General features: G+C 38.9%; 1 protein-coding gene across 2 annotated transcripts in view; it reads left to right on the top strand.

Moving 5' to 3' along the window:
- The window catches only part of LOC134541004 (putative aminopeptidase W07G4.4), a 423451-nt gene that overhangs the window by 377947 nt on the left and 26249 nt on the right, over positions 1-19255 (top strand). The window contains exons 1-6 of one of the 2 annotated variants that reach the window (XM_063384123.1): positions 5476-5820; positions 6642-6777; positions 9691-9836; positions 10955-11063; positions 14492-14616; positions 17248-17423. In XM_063384123.1, coding sequence (XP_063240193.1) covers positions 5699-5820; positions 6642-6777; positions 9691-9836; positions 10955-11063; positions 14492-14616; positions 17248-17423 — 814 coding nt within the window. In that variant the 5' untranslated portion in view covers positions 5476-5698. Of the gene's footprint in view, positions 1-5475; positions 5821-6641; positions 6778-9658; positions 9837-10954; positions 11064-14491; positions 14617-17247; positions 17424-19255 lie in introns of those variants that run through there. The other variant, XM_063384124.1, reaches the window with a different exon arrangement.

Raw genomic sequence — 19255 nt, forward strand, 5'->3', positions numbered from 1 at the left:
CACGAGTTTGTAGATCTAAATCTGTACATGAAATAAACAGACAGGGGACTGATGCTCATTGTGTGAATGATCTGATGTTAGGGTGCACTACTACCAATCAGTCGGACGAGGTTACAGGTGAAAGACAAGGACAGTGCAATGTGCAGGGTAAAGTAATGGATGTTCAATCTAGAGAGTGTAAAATTGGTGACATGGAAACTGAGTGGTTTTGTAAATTGAAAGTGTCACCTAATCATTATGTCAACTTTAAAGTAGATACAGGAGTTCAGGTTAATGTTTTACCTGAGGACACCTTTCTTACGTTACAAAAGAGAAGTGATGCCTTGCTCACGTCAAATGTTAAACTCAAAAGTTATGCGGGTACAGAAATACCGGTGATAGGCAAGTGTTTCTTACATTGTCATACGCGACGAAGACAGTCAAGGGTACTAGAGTTCCAGGTTACGAGAGTGAAATATTCCATACCTATAGTAGGGTTGACTGGCATCCAACAATTACAAATACTTCAAAGGGTGGAACTCGTGGGTGCTCATCAAGACCCACACATCACAAGTCTGCTTGCACAGTATAAATTTATTTGAGGGTCTTGGAAAAATAAAAGTTGATCCGCGTACCTTAGTGCTACGAGAGGGTATTAAGGCACCAGCGACCGTATTTCAGATAATACCGTTCGCACTCCATGATAAGTTAAGGGAGGAGATTAATAGGATGATCAAACTTAAAGTAGTGAAGAAAGTAGAGGAGCCAACCGATTGGCTCAAACCTATAGTAATTGTAAGGAAGCCATCAGGGAACATACAGGTTTGTCTAGACCCACAGTCTTAAAATGCAGCAACTATGAGAGAACACTGCAGGATGCCAACATTTGAGGAAGTCGCTGTAAAAATGAAAGGAGCACAGTATTTCAGCACACTGGATGCAAATAGGGGTTTTTGGCAAATAAGCCTCACAGACGAAAGTTCAAAACTAACTACTTTTGATTCTCCATCACATGGAAGACTTCGGTTTACACGCTTACCGTATAGCTTGACCTGTGCTCCGTAAATTTTTACAGTGTCTTCAGCTAATTGTTCAAAGATCTGGAAGGAGTACAGGTGTATGTAGATGATGTTATAGTTTTTGGTGTTGATAGAGCGGAGCATGATCGAAGGTTGGAACAAGTTCTCAAACGAGCAAAACAAATGAATGTTACATTTCATCTAGAGAAGTACTAAGTTTGGACTTAACGAAAGTCAGGTATATTGGGCACATATATGGGAATGACGGCATTAGGACAGATATGGATAAGGTGAGGGCCATCTTAGAATTCTCGGAACCTAAAAACGTGACAGAATTACAAAGGTTCTTGAGAATGGTCAACTATTGAGGAAAATTTATACCCAATCATTCGGAAAAAACAGATGCGTTACGTGGGTTGTGTCGAAAGAATGTTATTTGGTCATGGAACGACCAACACCACATACCATTTGAACACATAAAAACACTTTTGACCTCCACACCTATCCTACAGTATTTTTATCATGAAGACGAGGTAGTACTGTCAGTGGATGCATCACAGAATGGCTTAGGAGCAGTTTTGATGCAATCAAAAGTCCCAGTAGCATTCGCATTCAAATCACTATCTCCTGCGCAAAAGAATTACGCACATATAGAAAAAGAGCTCATTTCAATTGTGTACGGCTGTGAGCGATTTCATCAATACCTCTATAGCCGCAAAGTTTTAGTAGAGATGGACCACAAGCCTCTGGAGGCCATATTCAAAAAACCGCTTGAAAAATGTGCTCTAAGATTACAAAAAATGAGAATTAAATTGCAGAATTACAACCTAACATTAAAATATGTGCCGGGTAAATATCTCATAGTCGCGGATGAGTTATCAAGGGCAGGAGGTCCAGATGACAAACTATAACTACACGAATAGGAAATAGCAGCTCATCAGGGCATGGTAGTGCATTTCATACAAGCAACTCAGGACATGTGGGAAAGACTACACTTAGAAACCTTGAGATATGAGACTTTGATCCAATTGAAAGGCATCATAATGAATGGATGGCCTAAAGAGAGAACACAGATAGAAGCTATCATAAGACCCTTTTGGCCATACAAGGAAGTTTTAACAGTACATGAGGAAGTTATTTTTAAAGGTACACAGATAGTAGTTCTGCAGAGTATGAGACAGGATCTGTTAGACAGAGTCCATTATTATGGACACATGGGGATACAAAAGTGCAAATTAATGGCCAGGGAGTGTATATTTTGGCCTGGAATGGCAAAGCAAATTGAAGATAGGGTAAGTAACTATGCGACATGCAAGGAGGTACAGAACTTGAGTCTCAAGGAACCGATAGTCAGCAGAGAAATACCGAGTAGGCCATGGCAAACAGTAGCAGCAGTAATTCTACATTTCAAGGGGAAGGATTATCTGCTATAGTCGCGCCGTTGTAGGAAAGGACTTGGCCCCTCCCTGCGAGACCTGCCAACGACGACGCACTTCGCGCGAAGAAGTGTATAGATTGGTCGGCGTGGTCAAGAGGGGTGGGAGGCAGTCCAGGTAGTAGTTGTACGCCACAGGCAGCATTGCCACGTCTTTGTGCCACCCCAACGTGACATCACACCCTGAGCCGCCACTGTTCTCGGGCACGTTCTACAATCACATTCACGAATGCGGACACGAACACGCAGCTGGTAATATAACGAACGTATTGACCGACACGTAATAGTTCAACATTGCCGAGGTTAGTCTTCATTTTCGCGAACGTTGCCCACTCCCATCTGGGGTATAGTTTTTCCATTAATATCTTAGTTCTGCTGTATTTCTTGTACTTGAAGCCCAACAAATGTATTATTATATTTCATGATGTCTTGCCTCCAGAAAATAAACCTGCCTTAGCCAACTATGCAAGTAGTTTCGTTACGGTTGGTATCTCTCCACGTATGTAGTACTGATATATGTGCCGTCGAATAGCATCTTGATCGAAGTTGTCAATGCGTCTATTACGATGTTTCCCTGGCGTCGACAGTCTTTGGTTTTGAGTATCGGCATAATCTTTCTCGTTGCAGATCCGTATAACAGATGTCTTTGCAATTCCAACTGCTTCTGATGTTCTGTTTACTGCTTGCGAAACAGGTAACAACAGCCCATTGTTTGCTTTCTCACGCTCGAAATACTCGCGCACTCGAGTTACCACCTCTCTGCTTTGCGACCTCAAAACGCACCGTTTTCTACCACCTTCCATCCTTGTTTGTCAGCACACAGCAACTGGCCGTACGCCCACGACACTGCATGGAGCGTTACTGCTGGACGTGGCAACGCCGCGCCGCGGCCAGCTAGCGGGTCGTCGCCGGTTGGCTCTTGCACGCGTCACTCTGTCTCTCTCGTTCACTGCTGCAGGCGGAGCCAAGTCCGTTCCTACAACGGCGCAACTATAGTAATTGATGCCTACTCAAAGTACCCTGAGTTCAGTCAGTTGACGAGTCTCACATCAGGTCACGTAGTGGGGCACTGCAAAGCTATAATGGCGAGACATGGGATATCGGAGGTACTTTATAGCGACAATGGGCTACAGTTTTCTTTACAGGAGTTTAAGGGGTTTACACAAAACTGGGACTTTACACATAAGACATAATAGTTCTATGTACCCACAGTCCAGTGGACTTGTGAAAAGGTATGAGCAAACAGTGAAAAATATGCTCAAAAAGGCAGTGAAGAACCGTAGAGATGTGATGCTGGCGCTCTTAGAATACAGAAACACACCGGTCTCTTACAATCACCGGCTCAGAGGTTGTTTGGTAGACGACTAAGGGGATTAATGCCAAACTCAGCGGACATGCTTCGGCCACAGCAACAGCCAGACATACACCAGGACTTACTGTGCAAACAACAAAATCAGGAAAAATATTATAACAGGGGAACAAGGAACCTAGAGCCACCGACGGTAGGGACCAATGTAGGAGTTAGATGTGGTGATACATGGAAAAGGGGCAATATTGTCCGAATTCTCGATAGACCCAGGGGTTACCGGGTGTGTCTAGAGAATGGGTATGAAGTTGAAAGGAACCGGAGACATCTAATGGATAATACTACTGTAAAACCTTTTGAAAGGAAACGAGAGGAGATACCGCAAGCTCAGGAAGATCAACAATCAAATAATCAACCACACATGCAGGATGACGTAGTTCAGAATAGACCAACACAGCCTCTTGAGGATAGGAACATGGTACCTAGATTTTAAAGGGTTTGATGAGATAGAAGTTGGACACGGGCATGATTATAGAGAACAGGATTTTAGAAAAGGACATGAGGAAGGCAGAGTAGAAAATACAGTAATGTCAAAGTCAGGAAGAGTAATAAAAACATCAGTGTACTTAAATGACTATGTACCTTAGATGTTGTGATGTATGTCTATGAAAGGAAGTGGATTAGAGTATGTTCATTGTATTTACAGGATTAATTGTAAGCACAAATAGATAAATTCTAATAAATGTAGGAACTGGAAAAAAAGGGAGATGTTGTGATGTATGTCTATGAGAGGAAGTGGACAAATAAACAGCAGCCAAGATGACCAGATGAAGCATGTGTTTTTGTCTTGAGTTGGTTAACCGATCCCTTCCAATCTAATACATAACAATCATCATTGTCATTTGTACCGTGATACATAAGTTATTCATTGTCCCAAAAATCACAATGCACCGAACATTACAGACAACCAGCAGACGGCTTTTCGTCGCAACTCCTCGAGAAGAGGAGCTTTCGGAGGGCACGACATGAGTGACCTGAACAGCCTAGAGTGTCTCCCCCCCCCCCTCCCCTTTTCCGAGCCTTCCCAATCGCGCGGTGTAAAACCACAGGAGACCTAAGATGCACATAAAGTTCTGCCATTCCCGATTACACCCTAACAATACACCTACGGTCAACTTCGGTATTTGTTTTATTTTTGAGCAGGAAAAATGAATTCAAATATTAAAAGTGGTCGGTTAGGTTAGCTACATTGAAACACTTTAAAACACTATGGACGGTTAGTTAGGTTAGTATAGCTACATTAAAATAAACAGAGAAATATAAATATATAAAAATAAACCCTAGGTTGGCCGAAGGTGAATTGTTCGGGTGTAATCGGGCAGGGACAGAACTTTATGTGCATCTTAGGCTTTCCGTAAAACCACCTTGGTGTAAAACGACTATCTGCCAAGCTGATTCGGGCAAGTAAAACGCTTAAGGGCGCCCCGAGAGTTAAAAGGTCAAAAAAGTGACTTCGAGTAAAACAAACCTCGTAATTACAGTTATGTCAGCACCAAAAACTCAACTTATCTTCAAAACAATATCCATTACATTACATATCTGTAAAATACTTTGCACGATATTTCATAAAAATATCACGTAATATTTTTGCGAGTAAATCACTAAACGATAAACAAATCTAATCAAAAGCAACCTTTTTGAACTGCCGGAACGGAAGTGAAGTTATTAAATGTTGGAGGGAGAATTTTTTTTTTCCAACTTCCCCTTTGCTGTATGTTTGTGGATGATCGTTTTGTTTATTTTTGTTTTCATTACAAAGTACTAAAACGACGCAATGTAATTTCACTTGTATCAGAGACAATCTACTTGTATTAAGCAGATTATATGTGGTGCTACTGGGACGAAGTCGTCCTATTTTTCATTGTAATTTGTCACTTGTAAATAGCACCATAAGCTTTCATGACAAACATGGCAAAGATAATTCGTGCCATAAATGAACTTAAAAGTGTTTCAAGACATTTTAACTGTGGCATTCGCAACAAACAATTTTCTTTACTTAGCTGTTTGCGCTCAAATGCCTCGTAAGTGCGAAATATTTTCTATCCTTTGCATGTTGGACTGAGGTTATGTGTACAATTTGCTGTCGGTACTACGCAGCGCAATTGAAATGAGATTGTATGTTTGAGATTACGATAGCTGACAACACTTAAACAACCATATAAACTACAATAAATATTTTAATGCTGTTTCACAGAACTATTAGAAAAAATGTCAGGAAGTAAAAGAAAATATGCGCCCCTTTCCAAGATAGTTACACAAAAAAAACTTTCCCGTGTTGTTTTTCAGAAAACACCTACAAATACCTCTACAAATACACCAAAATACATTTTAAATATTCATTAATAATTAAATCTATGTTATTAATGTAGCTAACCTAACCCAACAAAACTTTTTTTTGCAAGAATCAGCAAGACTTGCGAAAATATAATCGGAAACGGTAATGAAATCAATCTCTAGTGCTACCATATAGGACACAAACATTAAACAACCTTCCCAACAACAGCCACTCACAACATGAACTTACTGTTCCAAGTATCAAACATAGTTGGAATCATGTCCTTTTACGAACATACTTCTGGGAAATAATTCCATCTTAGGTAATGAAATAATTCGATAAATAATTGCTTGGATGTTATTCAGAAAAATTAGAAACAAATGTCAGGCAGTAAAAAATTGCGTTTTTACAGGCTTTTTTTTTTTTTCAGAACTACAAATATTTTTTCACTACTCCACAGAAGCATGTTTTTAAAAAGTAAATTATTACTTCATAACCTAGCCACTTGTTATTCAGGCGTACACAGCACAGCCTGGTGGTTTCTCCTAGCCAATGAAATTTTTTCAGGCTTCCGTTCGAAGTGAAGGAAGAACAGGATCTGACCAACAGCAGCTACGATGCAGTCGTGTACGTGTCGAGCACGGAATTACAGCGCAGCCAGACGCTGCAGCCCGTGAGAGCGGCTATCGAGAGAGCAGCCCAGGTTTGTTGATTATTATTATTTACTAGCTGAGGACGACCCGCCTTCGTGGGGTTTCTTTCTGGTACATCTGCTCTGCAGTTCATTCTGGTACATTCAAGAATATTCCAATACATTCAATGATGGGTTAAAAGTGGTAACTGTTCGGTGGCTAGTGGTCAACTAGCAGGCCGCACACACACACCAAACTGGAGAAGATTTTCGGGACCACACTGCACCGAATTAACGACTTTGCCGGATTATCGAACGCCAATATAGTTGCAGTTATGAATACCAAAGAAATATTAATTCAGTACAATGATATATTTAAAACATGTTTAAGCAAGAAAATTAATTATGGCAAGAAAAACTATATATGAGCAGGGCCTTACAAATCCTGAGCGCCTACTCGCTATGACGTTTAACTTTTGCTTTCTGGAAAATTACTTCTGCCAAGGTACCAAGGTATAACTGTGGTTTTGAAAACACCAGCCAATTTAGTTGTCACAAAATATCCTTGCAGTGAAGTGATTCTGTTCAAGAAACAAGGACATTATTTACATTGCAATAAGTTAACTCTTAACCCTTTCAATCACAATTGATCAGATCCTGATATAAAATTTTTCGACTTTGTTTTATAACTTCACGATATTTTTGGATTTTTTGGATATTACAAAACTGTTAAAATATAATTACAATGATACTACTTAGCTTATATAACAATAATTTTTGAATATATAAAATTATAGAACTACAGTCATTAAGGTTAATTTCCACTAGAATGTAAACTATGACCCAAACATTATAATTTTTTATAAACTCCATTTATCATTAAAATAAAAATTTTCTGCTACATTGGACAAATATACCGAAAGGGTTAATTAGGTACTGATATTGTTATGTATATACCCTCTAGATCTGTAACAGAGTTTGTATGCCTCCTTTATATCCTTAAAAATTCCTTAATTTAGTGTTCATTGAATAAGGGCCCTTAAAAGGTTCATAAATTTTACCAAACATCCTTAAAAACTCTTAATCAAGACTGATTATGTGTAGCCTAAGTACTGGATAAATGTATTTCATATTATTTTGTTTTTGACTTCACCAACCAACAAAACTTTGCACTTGCGCAGTTTAAGTTGTTTGTATTTTATATCTCACCTTTAATCTAAAAAGATGTGTTCTGAATTTTTTTGAACTAATAAATTAAATGTAATTAGTGATCAAATTAAGGGTTAGGGCTACACATTTCAGGTATACATTAGGTATACTTGGGTTAGGTATGTATTTCAGAGATAATTCTGGACAAAAGGGTCTTATATGTAAGAAGTAGAAGTTTGCACTAAACAAGGTGATTTTGTCCATTTACTATTTAACATTATATGATCAAAGGACTTTGTTATATTACAAATATGTACTAGTTTTCCACTCTCAATAGTGGTAAAGGTGATGAAGTAAATCCTTAATCCTTAATTTCTTGATTTCACAAGAAGGTACAAACCATATTTAATGTTTAAATTAAATCTAAAAGTACTAATAACTACACACCGGAGTCCAATTTTTTTTTATTTCTGGTTCCTAGATTTTATGCATGGCTTGTAAACTTTTAGGGATTTCGCAGAGGCCTGCACATGGGCATTATTGTGTTAAAAATAAAGTTCCTGGTATGAAGTTGCTTCCGTAGTCAATTCCCTAAATTTACACAGGAATGCCAGAATTAAAGAATGTGACTTAGGTATAGGCCGTAGCTGATTTCCTTTCCCATTTTCCTTGACTTTTTAACCAGGTTTCCATCTTTAGTGCTACAAAGTTAAAGAGACATAAAACTTAAACACCTAACTATTGTTCTTGGACAGGTTTTTTTTACATTTATGGTTGACTCATGGCCAAGAAAAAAAAATCCTTTTTTTAAACTGCCCGCCTAGCAAGGGGTGTATTTGTGGTAGTGAGGCGGGATGATAAGTACGATGCTCGCTGGTGCTTCTAGTGCAGTATTGACTCAAAGCGCTATGCTGTGGCAGGGCTGGTGCAAGGTAAATTGACGCCCTAGGCAAAAAACCTAATGCCCCCCCCCCAGGCCGGACACCCAAAAAAAAAAATTCCTTGCCTCAAAATACATCATGTAAGCCTAAGATTTTGTCAACAATCAAATGTAAGCAGGCTTGTGTTTTTTTTTCTTTTTTACTTATTACAAATCATAAACAGGTCACCGTGGACTTTAAATAATTACTTATATCAATATAAACATTCCAAACTGTTACAAGTATCCATTTTCTTCTAGTTTCAATAATCGTTAAACATATAATATCAGCTGTTATGTGTCGTGCTGTGCCGCCCCCAGCTACTTGGCGCCCTGGGCGGTTGCTTAGTTCGCCTGTATGGACGCGCCGGCCCTGTGCTGTGGACTTGCACGCAGTCTTCTCGTAGCATAGGTCAACTATAAGGTATGAGCTGTAGGTAACCATACCTAATGTGACCTATAAAGGGAAATTTCTCAGAAACCAGTAAGAATTTTTAGAAGCGCTGTTTTCAGGGTAAATACAGGAACGTCTCTAGTTTTCTAAAAAAAAAGTATTTTCTGAATTTTTATTATTACCTCACGGTAAAGCCGCACTGTAAGAACATACCGTTCATCTCGTTCAACCCTCATCATTCCTCTAATGACCCCTGATGCAGTAGCGGATCCAGAGGGGGGCTAAGGGGCTCAAGCCCCCTCCAAAAGCATCTGGGTCCACTATTGTTTTAGTGTTTGCCTTGATAAAGCCTAGCCTCAGCTGGGTCAAGCCCCTCCCAAACCAAAATCCTGGATCCGCCACTGCCCTGATGTCAACGAGACATAACATGCGGTTTGCTTCTTCAACTTCGTCCTTGACAAACGTGTGGACCGGTCCCTGCATCGCCCTAGGCCACCCGGTGACGAGGGCTCCTTGCCCGCAGCTGGACGGCGATGCGGACAAGCAGCGGTCCGTGCTGGAGGTGGCGCTCCCTTGCAGGCGGCTGGTCTACTCCCCGCCCGGGAGGCTGGTCCGGGACTACCACGACGTGCGGAGCGTCTCGGAGGCCGCCCACTCGGGCGTCAAGAGGTCAGGGCGCTCGGCGCGTGCCCCAGCCGGGGAGTGACAGCTCCGTGTTTCTCACAGACAGTTACGTTGATGAATTGACGATGTTACCAGGGTTGCTACAAGTATAGAAACAGGGTAAAGGCTGGGAAGTTAAATTTGTTCCGGGAACATCAACAAATATTTCTGGAATTTTCCTTGTGTCGGCAAAATTAAACAGAAAGTATTGCTTCCACCGATGTTTCTTACAGACAGTTATGTTGATGAATTGACGATGTTACCAGGGTTGCTACAAGCATAGAAACAGGGTAAAGTCTGGGAAGTTAAATTTGTTCCGGGAACATCAACAAATATTTCTGGAATTTTTCTCGTGTCGGCAAAATTAAACTGAAAGTATTGCTTCCGCCGATGTTTCTTACAGACAGTTATGTTGATGAATTGACGATGTTACCAGGGTTGCTACAAGCATAGAAACAGGGTAAAGTCTGGGAAATCAAATTGTTCCGGGAACATCAACAAATATTTCTGGAAATTTTCTTGTGTCGGCAAAATTAAACTGAAAATATTGCTTCCGCCGATGTTTAGGCATCTCAAAAAAAATACTAAAATGTTTAATATCGCAAAAATTTATTTGTTGAAATCCGGGGATTTTTATAGTACACACAAGGGGTGAAAAAAAAAACTTATTTGGGCGTGTTTTCTTTCAAGTTCATTCCCTTATATTCAGGAGTTTGAGGTGAATCGATAGCAGTTGTTTACAAACACGTATATCCGTCTAAAACAGTGTTAATTTTGCTGAGGTGACATTTGTACAGCACATAGCAGAAAGTTACACCAAGCAGACTACAGAATTATTTGTGTCTGGGAAGTCGGAGAAACTTGTCGATTCATCTCTGGAAATGCTGGAAAAATCAGGGAATTTTGAAATTCCAAGCGTGGTAGCAACCCTGCATTACAGTACACTTCATGGACCCAGCTTTGTGCTGGCGACACTCCAAAATATCCTGTTTTAAGAACAAAATTAGTCTAAAAATAAAACCTTATAATCTTGTCTCTTACAATAACATGTTTTGCAATACTTGGTTTTTATTTCTTTGCGTTGTGTCGTGTGTGGCGTTATGTTTGTTGTCACGTGGCCGCAGGGCTCTGGAAGCGGGGGCCAAGTCGCCGCTGCTGGTGCTTCCCGACCACGAGTGGTTCCCGTCCAGCCGATTGGCGTCCCTGCTCGGGGCCCTGTCCGCTCTCTACGTGGTTCGTATCGGGCCGTCGGTCCCACCGCAACCATCAACTGTGCCAAACAAATGCAGTGATGTCTCATCATATCTTACTTGAAAAAATACTGTTTCATTGCTTCTGGGAATACTTCTCTCTCTCACTCACTCCTTCTCTCCCACCCTCCCTCCCTCCCTCCCTCTCCCTCCCTCCCTCCCTCCCTCTCCCTCTCCCTCCCTCCCTCCCTCTCTCTCCCTCCCCCTCCCTCTCTCTCCCTCACTCTCTCTCCCTCTCTCTCCCTCACTCTCTCTCCCTCCCTCCCTCTCCCTCCCTCCCTCTCCCTCCCTCCCTCTCCCTCCCTCTCTCTCCCTCTCTCTCCCTCACTCTCTCTCCCTCTCTCTCCCTCTCTCTCCCTCACTCTCTCTCCCTCACTCTCCCTCCCTCCCTCTCCCTCCCTCTCCCTCCCTCTCCCTCCCTCTCCCTCTCTCTCCCTCTCTCTCCCTCTCTCTCCCTCACTCTCTCTCCCTCTCTCTCCCTCTCTCTCCCTCCCTCCCTCTCCCTCCCTCTCCCTCCCTCTCCCTCTCTCTCCCTCTCTCTCCCTCTCTCTCCCTCTCTCTCCCTCTCTCTCCCTCTCTCTCCCTCTCTCTCCCTCACTCTCTCTCCCTCTCTCTCCCTCTCTCTCCCTCTCTCTCCCTCTCTCTCCCTCACTCTCTCTCCCTCACTCTCTCTCCCTCTCTCCCTCTCTCTCCCTCACTCTCTCTCCCTCTCTCTCCCTCCCTCTCTCTCCCTCTCTCTCTCTCCCTCTCTCTCTCTCTCTTTCTCTCTTGCTCTCCCCCCTCCCCCCCTCAGTATTTTTCTAGATTGATGCCACCTGACTTGCTGGCATCTAGTAAGGGAGTATTTGGGCAGAGGGAAACACAACGGGGTTTGAGTTTGTTGTTGTGCACCGCACCACGGGCCATATTCGCATAAAAAAATGTTCTTTTAAGAAGGTATTATTTTATTTACTTATGTGAATCAGTATTGTTAAACATTGTTGTATTAGTGTTGTTTTAGCTGTGTAACTAGATATTTTTTTGAAGTGAAACTTTTTTGGGCGTGATAGGGTAAAATTTCAATTACAATTTGAAGGCCGAATTTTAATGCTACATTTTAGTGAAACATTGTTTTGAAACGTTTCTGACGCCAAAGAGATATAAACAGAGTACTAACGAGTTGAGGTTTGAATTACCAAAGAAGTTTCGCTTCTATCCCGTGTACCGAGTTACACACGCCAAATTTTTTTTTACATTACTTTTATTTAAAGGCTGTTTCTAAAATTTTAACGCTATACCTCCCTTGTGTATGTTTTTCTGCCACAAATTTTGCAACAGATGTTTACTTAGTGTAATATTATGAGAGTAAACATTTGCACAATGATGATAGTTATGAAGACTTGCATCCCGTTTTACACCCATGGTATTGCAATAAGTGGATATCTGTTGGAAATATTTTGGGCAGAACAACAAATGAAAAGGAGGTGGGGAATTAAAATTTTATAAATAGCTCTTAAAAATAAGTAATGATAAAAAAATTAAAAACTCAACAAGTTTGATCACAAGTATATTAAGAATTCTTGCCAAGTGTTTTCTTTCAGCCAGAATAAAAGATAAAAGTAATTTCCGTACTGTGTTTTCAGTAGAGATGTGAGTGGGAAGATTTTACATTCAGAAAATTTTCTAGTAACATATAGCTACTTAATTTTCTGAAAAAAATTTCTTTTTTTTTTTACATTACCAGCATAGATTTACATAATTTATGATAGGTTGATACATGTTCATACAGTTTCTTTACTGCATATTGGTAGGTAGTTATTTACACAATAATTTTTTGTTCCTTTCAGTTGGTATGTGAGCCATTATATGATTAAGATAAGGCAAAATATATATTTTAAATGGTTCTCTTTGTATAAAAACATTGATAAAATTTATTTCTGTGAAACTCTAAATCTTTAGAAAATTTTCCGGTAAATTAAGGGACAATTTTTTTCTAAAAATACTTTTCTGGAAAAATAACATCTCTAGTTATCAGTACTATGTGGTTTATGATATACTCTGTTAAAGTTAAAGTTTTTGACAGAAATTATAGTCTTAAGTTGTACAAGACACTGCTACACTGTCAAATTTTTATCTCCAACTATATTTCATGACAAAGTTTGAGAGGTAATATTTATGAATTATGACTACCAATTTTCTACATCAAATAAATTTTCACATAACTTCTAACATGTTTTTTTATCCTGTCACACTATCAAAGTTATAAATTGGACTGATCCCTGAAAACATTTTCAACTTAAATTTTATGTTATAGACACATCATTCACTTTTTAGATGAAGTACTTTAGAGAGAACATTCATAATAATATTTTTGGACATCCATAAACTATTTTATTTCCCATGTGTTCCCCTCCATTTTAGAAATTTGTTGCGAGGAAAACATTTTTATTTTTGTTGGACACATTTGTGATTTGCTATCTCCATTAAACAACCAACAAATTTAATAACCCATCTTGTATAAAAATATTTAATGAAAACTAAAGTTATCCTATTTTTTTAAACAAACATTGATGCGCTAGTGAAGTTTTGGGTTTTGTCGTAAGTCGTAACCCTCCAGCATGATTAGTCAGCGTCGTTGGAGGAGAAAGTTTGACAGTGTGACAGGTTCTTTACAAAATGTTCACATTAGCTGGAATGCACTGTATGTAACTTTCTGTCATGGTCGCTAATACCCAAGGACAAGATTGTATGGTGAATTGCGATAATAAAACTGAAATAGAATTGCAAAGAATGTAAATTCAACATATAACACCAAAATGCTAGTTAATATACCATAGTACCATATAGCACAAAAAATATATTTAAAACCATGAAATCTATCGGTAATTTGAAAAACTTATCTTAAATTACAAAAAAAATATATATATATTTTATCACAGCAAATTCATTGTATGTGATTTATTCAAAATTTATTTTATACCAAAATGTATAAACTAAAAGGATTGTAAAAAATTAATATTAGGTACGGTGTTTTATCTTGGTTCTCATTAGTATCATGTTTTCTTTTGCATTATTTATGTTTGCATATTTTACAAACACACAAAAATTTGCATACTTTATTTTACTTGAGCAGTTGTTCTAGACATGCTTATAATTTATTACCAATGATTTTATTCTATAAGTGCATCATGTGCCACTCAAAATGAGACTGTTTTGGTGAAATAAGTATTAAGAAATATTTTTGGTTTCATATTTGTTGAATTACAAACTATTTATATTATTTAAGACGATGTATAAAAATAAAAACAGTTACACTGAAATGTCCTGTTTTAATAACCTAATTGACCTGAAAACAAAACCATATAATCTTGTCCCCCACTAATATCTCTTCACATGGTGGTTATGGTGTTTGTTGCTTGATGCTTCTCTCAGCCTCTGCAGCTGCGTGAAGACGTGCCGGCGAAGAGTCAGAAAGTGAGTCGCATCGGCGTGTGGAGTCCGGGTGCGAGAAGCGCGGAGGACATCGTGAGGATAGCATCTGTGCTGGAGCAAGGAAGGTTGGTCCTTGATATCTCCATAACAGGGCTGCCAAAATTTTGGGTTTAGACATTCAGTTAAAAAAAATTTGCTGTGAGTTATTTATCAGGGACACAGAGAAACTTAATAACATTTCTGAAATATTGTATCAGCATTTCGTTTGATAAATCACGCTCGTGTACTTAAAAACAAAAATAAAACAATGAAATCCCTGAAACTTATTTTAAACTTTTTAAAAGTTAAGTGGCTTATAAACCTGTGTAATTTTTAGATTACTTAATTGAGGGGTCAGCATGTTACTGTATCGGAGTTTCAATCATTTTGCAGAGTAATTTTTTCTGTACACATAAATTTGATTACTGATGGGAGTGTCCGACATTTAGCAGCAGTGCCAATGTTAGAACTCAACTTGACACGCCATGTTTGATTTTTTTAAATTTAACCTATTCCAGGTATTTGTGGAGAAATGTTCCAAAAATGGGACTTAAGAAACAAAGTTGTGTGCATTCCCGTGCATTGGAAACAGATTATGAAACTTCTAGGCAAGAATATTAATTATTATTATTAGCCTGAATTTTCACGAACATCAGCTAAAAGTTGGAATGAATTTAACAAGAAAAGGCAATTCGTAATGCATCTATAGTGAATCATCCATTGGAATTGCAATAGTAGTAATAAAATAAAAATTATGGTATGAAAATGTGATTTAGTTGATTGCATTATTTTGGTTTTTAATTTACAAAGAGAGAAATTGCTTTTGAAGTCATATTATATTACGGAGAAATCAATTGGCTATTACTATAACTTTACGCTTTTTGTAATGAAAATCGACATAGGTTTCCTGCCTGGGGCAGAGTCTGCATGGATGGAACGGGGCTTACACTCGTAGGAGCCGGCTGTCCTATCCGCGGGACAGGCCTGTCTGTCCAGCCTGAAGAATGCGTGAGGTGAGGTGAGATGAGATGAGTATGGAGCAGTTACCGAATGAATTGGTGGAGGGAAACGGGAGAACCTTGAGAAAACCATAGGCCACGGCAACGTCCACCACATTTCGCACTTGCGCAAAATCCAGTTTCAACCCTGCCGGGAGTCGAACCCAGACTAGTAATGAAATGAATATTCTCATTCAATTATTTCTTGACATTCGCAAAATTTGTGTAAATATTTTGTAAGTACAGTATGAATATCAGAAAGAATGTTGTATTTTTTAATGTGAAAAAAATATTAAATAAGACAAAAAAATATACATTTCTTAGCATTTTTATTAGAAAAGTTTTTTCTTTTTTTTTAAAAAAATATTGAGCCTTTTCAATAAGGTAACCTTGCAAGTATACATTTTATCAGCCTTTTCTTTAACATTAGGTAATAGGTAATTTAGAATTAGTATTATAAATAATCAATTCCAGAATAAGATGCAAACAGTGATAAATGTGTAGTACCAGCATGGGGTGCTAAGGTGAACGTCAGTCAAGCCAATTATTCATACCACCCCAGGATTTTAAAAATGAGTATTCACATTTGCATTTGCATTCACGAATACCTAAAAATTGACATTTGTTACATCACTTGTTACTTAACCACCTCCTACCACTTTTTTAATGTGGGATTTAAAAAAAAAAATTGTTTCCTTCCTATACTGTAGATCATTTTAATTTGTTTATAATTAGGCTTCTGAGATTCCAAGTACATATTTGTATTCAAAACAAATTTAAAATAGAATAAATAGGAAACTATTCATAAAATAGAAACTTTTTTTTACTATACAGGCATTTTTGTAAAATTAATGCAAAAACAGTCAAATAAAGAGGAAAAAAAATTGATATATAATGTGTGTGTCTATATATATAGACACATATATGCATGTGTATGTATATTTGTGTGAGTGTTGTGTGTATAACAGTAATAGAGAGTTGTTAAATACAAGAAACTATGAAACCTGACAATGCATTTTCTTAAATCAGTAAAATTTTAAGTTTGATAATTATTGTGTTATCAAACTGATACATATACATGTACATAAAATTACAGTGTTTTTATTAATTTTTTAACCACAATCACAGATTATTTAGGACATATACAAAGCAATTATGTACGATGTCGTAGAAAGCAAATACAAATTTATCTTTAAATATACTCTTTTCATGAAAAAAAAAAAATTTTTAATGAGTCCCACTTGCTGTAGCAAATTATTTAAAAAATTATTTTATGTGAAATCATTTTGATATTTTTTTTAATGCTCGCAGACACGTACCAGATTTTATGAAGTGTTTTTTTTAGAGTGCTCTTTTCTTGCTAAGCCTAGGAAGTTGCTAGCCACGGCTGTGGACGCACGATGTACAGTGGCGTAGCCAGGATTTGTGAATGGGGGGGTGTTAAGAACCATGCCCCCCCCCCCCCCCCCCCCGTATTAAAGCGGATGGTTGGGGGGGAAAATTTGGAATTTAAGGTGTAAAACAGTGCTATTTTAGCAGTTTTCGGTACTTAAATTTAAAGATTGTATTGGTAAAAATTTTATTAATTTTAATATGAAATTTGTTTGAGTGATGAATAAGAAATTAATTAAAGATTTGTTGCTAGGGGGGGGGAGGGGGGTTTAAACCCCTAAACCCCCTCCCCTGGCTACGCCCCTGCACGATGACCCGTGTCCCCAGGACTGTGGCCCGGGACATCGGGACGGCGGACCCGGAGCGTATGTGCCCCGCGAACGTGCAGCGGTACGTGGAGGACGTCTTCAGGGACACAGCGGTGGGGGTGGAGATGGTGTCCGACCCGGGGGTCCTGGCCAGGGAGTACCCCCTGTTCTCCGCGGTGGACCGCGCGGCCAGAGGTCAGTCTCGCCTCCGTCAGCTGGAGGACAGTTCCAGCCCCCTCCTCGCTCTTTTTGCATCCACGTACCCATAGAAACTAGCCACATCCCGCCCATCCCAGAGCGATGGATCTGCACGTACGTGACACCCGTATTTACCCGAAAATAACGCGACTCTGGATATAATGTGACTTCTAAACTTTTTGACTTGACGTCTAATAAATCGATGAACACCAGCTGCATGCAGGAAAAAGTGTCCCGTTATGCACATTGTCCCGTTGCGTTGTGTCCCGTGAAGATGTGTCCCGTTACGCTCATTGTACGCTTGCGCCGCATCTATCTCTCTTCCACTCGATTGGAACAACCATCGATTTGACTTTTTCGAGGCACATTAAACTTGAAACACTCTTATTCGTTTCCTACTTTTCCTATCATCGTCCTATCCTTAACAGAATAACACAGATTGGAAGAAGTTAAATAGCAAACATGTATAAAAGTTACAGTTAAAATAATCTCTTCATTTAAGTATTAAACATATTTGAATTAATGAGTGCAAATAAAAGTAAATGTATCAATTAAATTGTAGATTTCATTTCACTCCTTTGTATCCATACAAAATAGTGATAATTCAATAAAAAATAAAAATGATTCAATTTTATTCATAAAAGTATGCAATCACTTCATCAATGTTTTGTTATGACGTCTCATTAAACTATCGTCCATAAAACGACTTTACAGACAACCAATTTTTTGATTGTGAGTTGAAGAAAAAAAAACACGCGCTATGGATTGGAAATCGCAATTCAAGTATGTACGTATCACGTGGAAATTATTTAAATCATCAAATTGATTCCATATTTACTAGACCCATTTCTAGTGCCACTTTCATCAGTAGAGTGATTTACATGGTCTCTTTTGAAACACCAAGCTGCAGTTAGAATTAAAAAAAATAGGGTGTTTTATGATTGTAGTTTAAAAGCAGCTCCTGTTCCACAAAGCAGAGAGTGTGGTGATGTGCGCGGTCTTTGGGGAGGTGAAGTAGGAGGGGAATGGTTGCCCTCCCCAGCGGTCACAGAGAAGAGAAGCAGAGATAACACAAGTGACAATTAACTTGCACCCTTTCCTTCATCCGGCATCTCTCATCCGCCACACCTGTGCAGAGGTTGAGGAAGCCCCGGACTAAAGTGGCGTTAAGTGATGCAGTCTATTGGCAGTGCGTGTAGCACTTCAACTAAGTGGAGGTTCAGGAGGCAGTAATTAACAGTGGTCTAAAAAGGGTACAAGTGACACGTTAACGATTCAGAGCCTATAGTATTTTCAACTAGGCTGATGATAACGGCACCGAGGCAGGACGATGCGCAGGGAGCATACGGGGGAGGGGGGTAGCAACGACCCTTGTAATCCGGCCAGGCGCATGTGGCATGCCTCACGTCAGTGGACCCTACGTGGCCGTGCCGGGCTGCCAGCCAGCTCCGAACCTGGCATCGCGGTCTGGTCTCTCGCGTTCGTAACAATATATATGTGTGTGTGTATATGTATATATATATGTATATATATGTAACAATATTTATATGTATGTATATATATGTAACAATATTTATATGTATGTATATATATGTAACAATATGTATATGTATGTATATATGTAACAATATGTATATGTATGTATATATGTAACTATATGTATGTATATATATGTAACAATATGTATGTATATATATGTAACAATATGTATGTATAACTATGTATATATATGTAACAAGTTTTTTAAGTTTTTCTTTATAATTTTTCGTTAGTGAAAATGTAGCTTCCCACCTGAGGTAGGGTCTACATGGATGGAGTGTCACAGGCGC

Source organism: Bacillus rossius, chromosome 17 (assembly GCF_032445375.1).
Source record: "Bacillus rossius redtenbacheri isolate Brsri chromosome 17, Brsri_v3, whole genome shotgun sequence".
NCBI lineage: Eukaryota > Metazoa > Arthropoda > Insecta > Phasmatodea > Bacillidae > Bacillus > Bacillus rossius.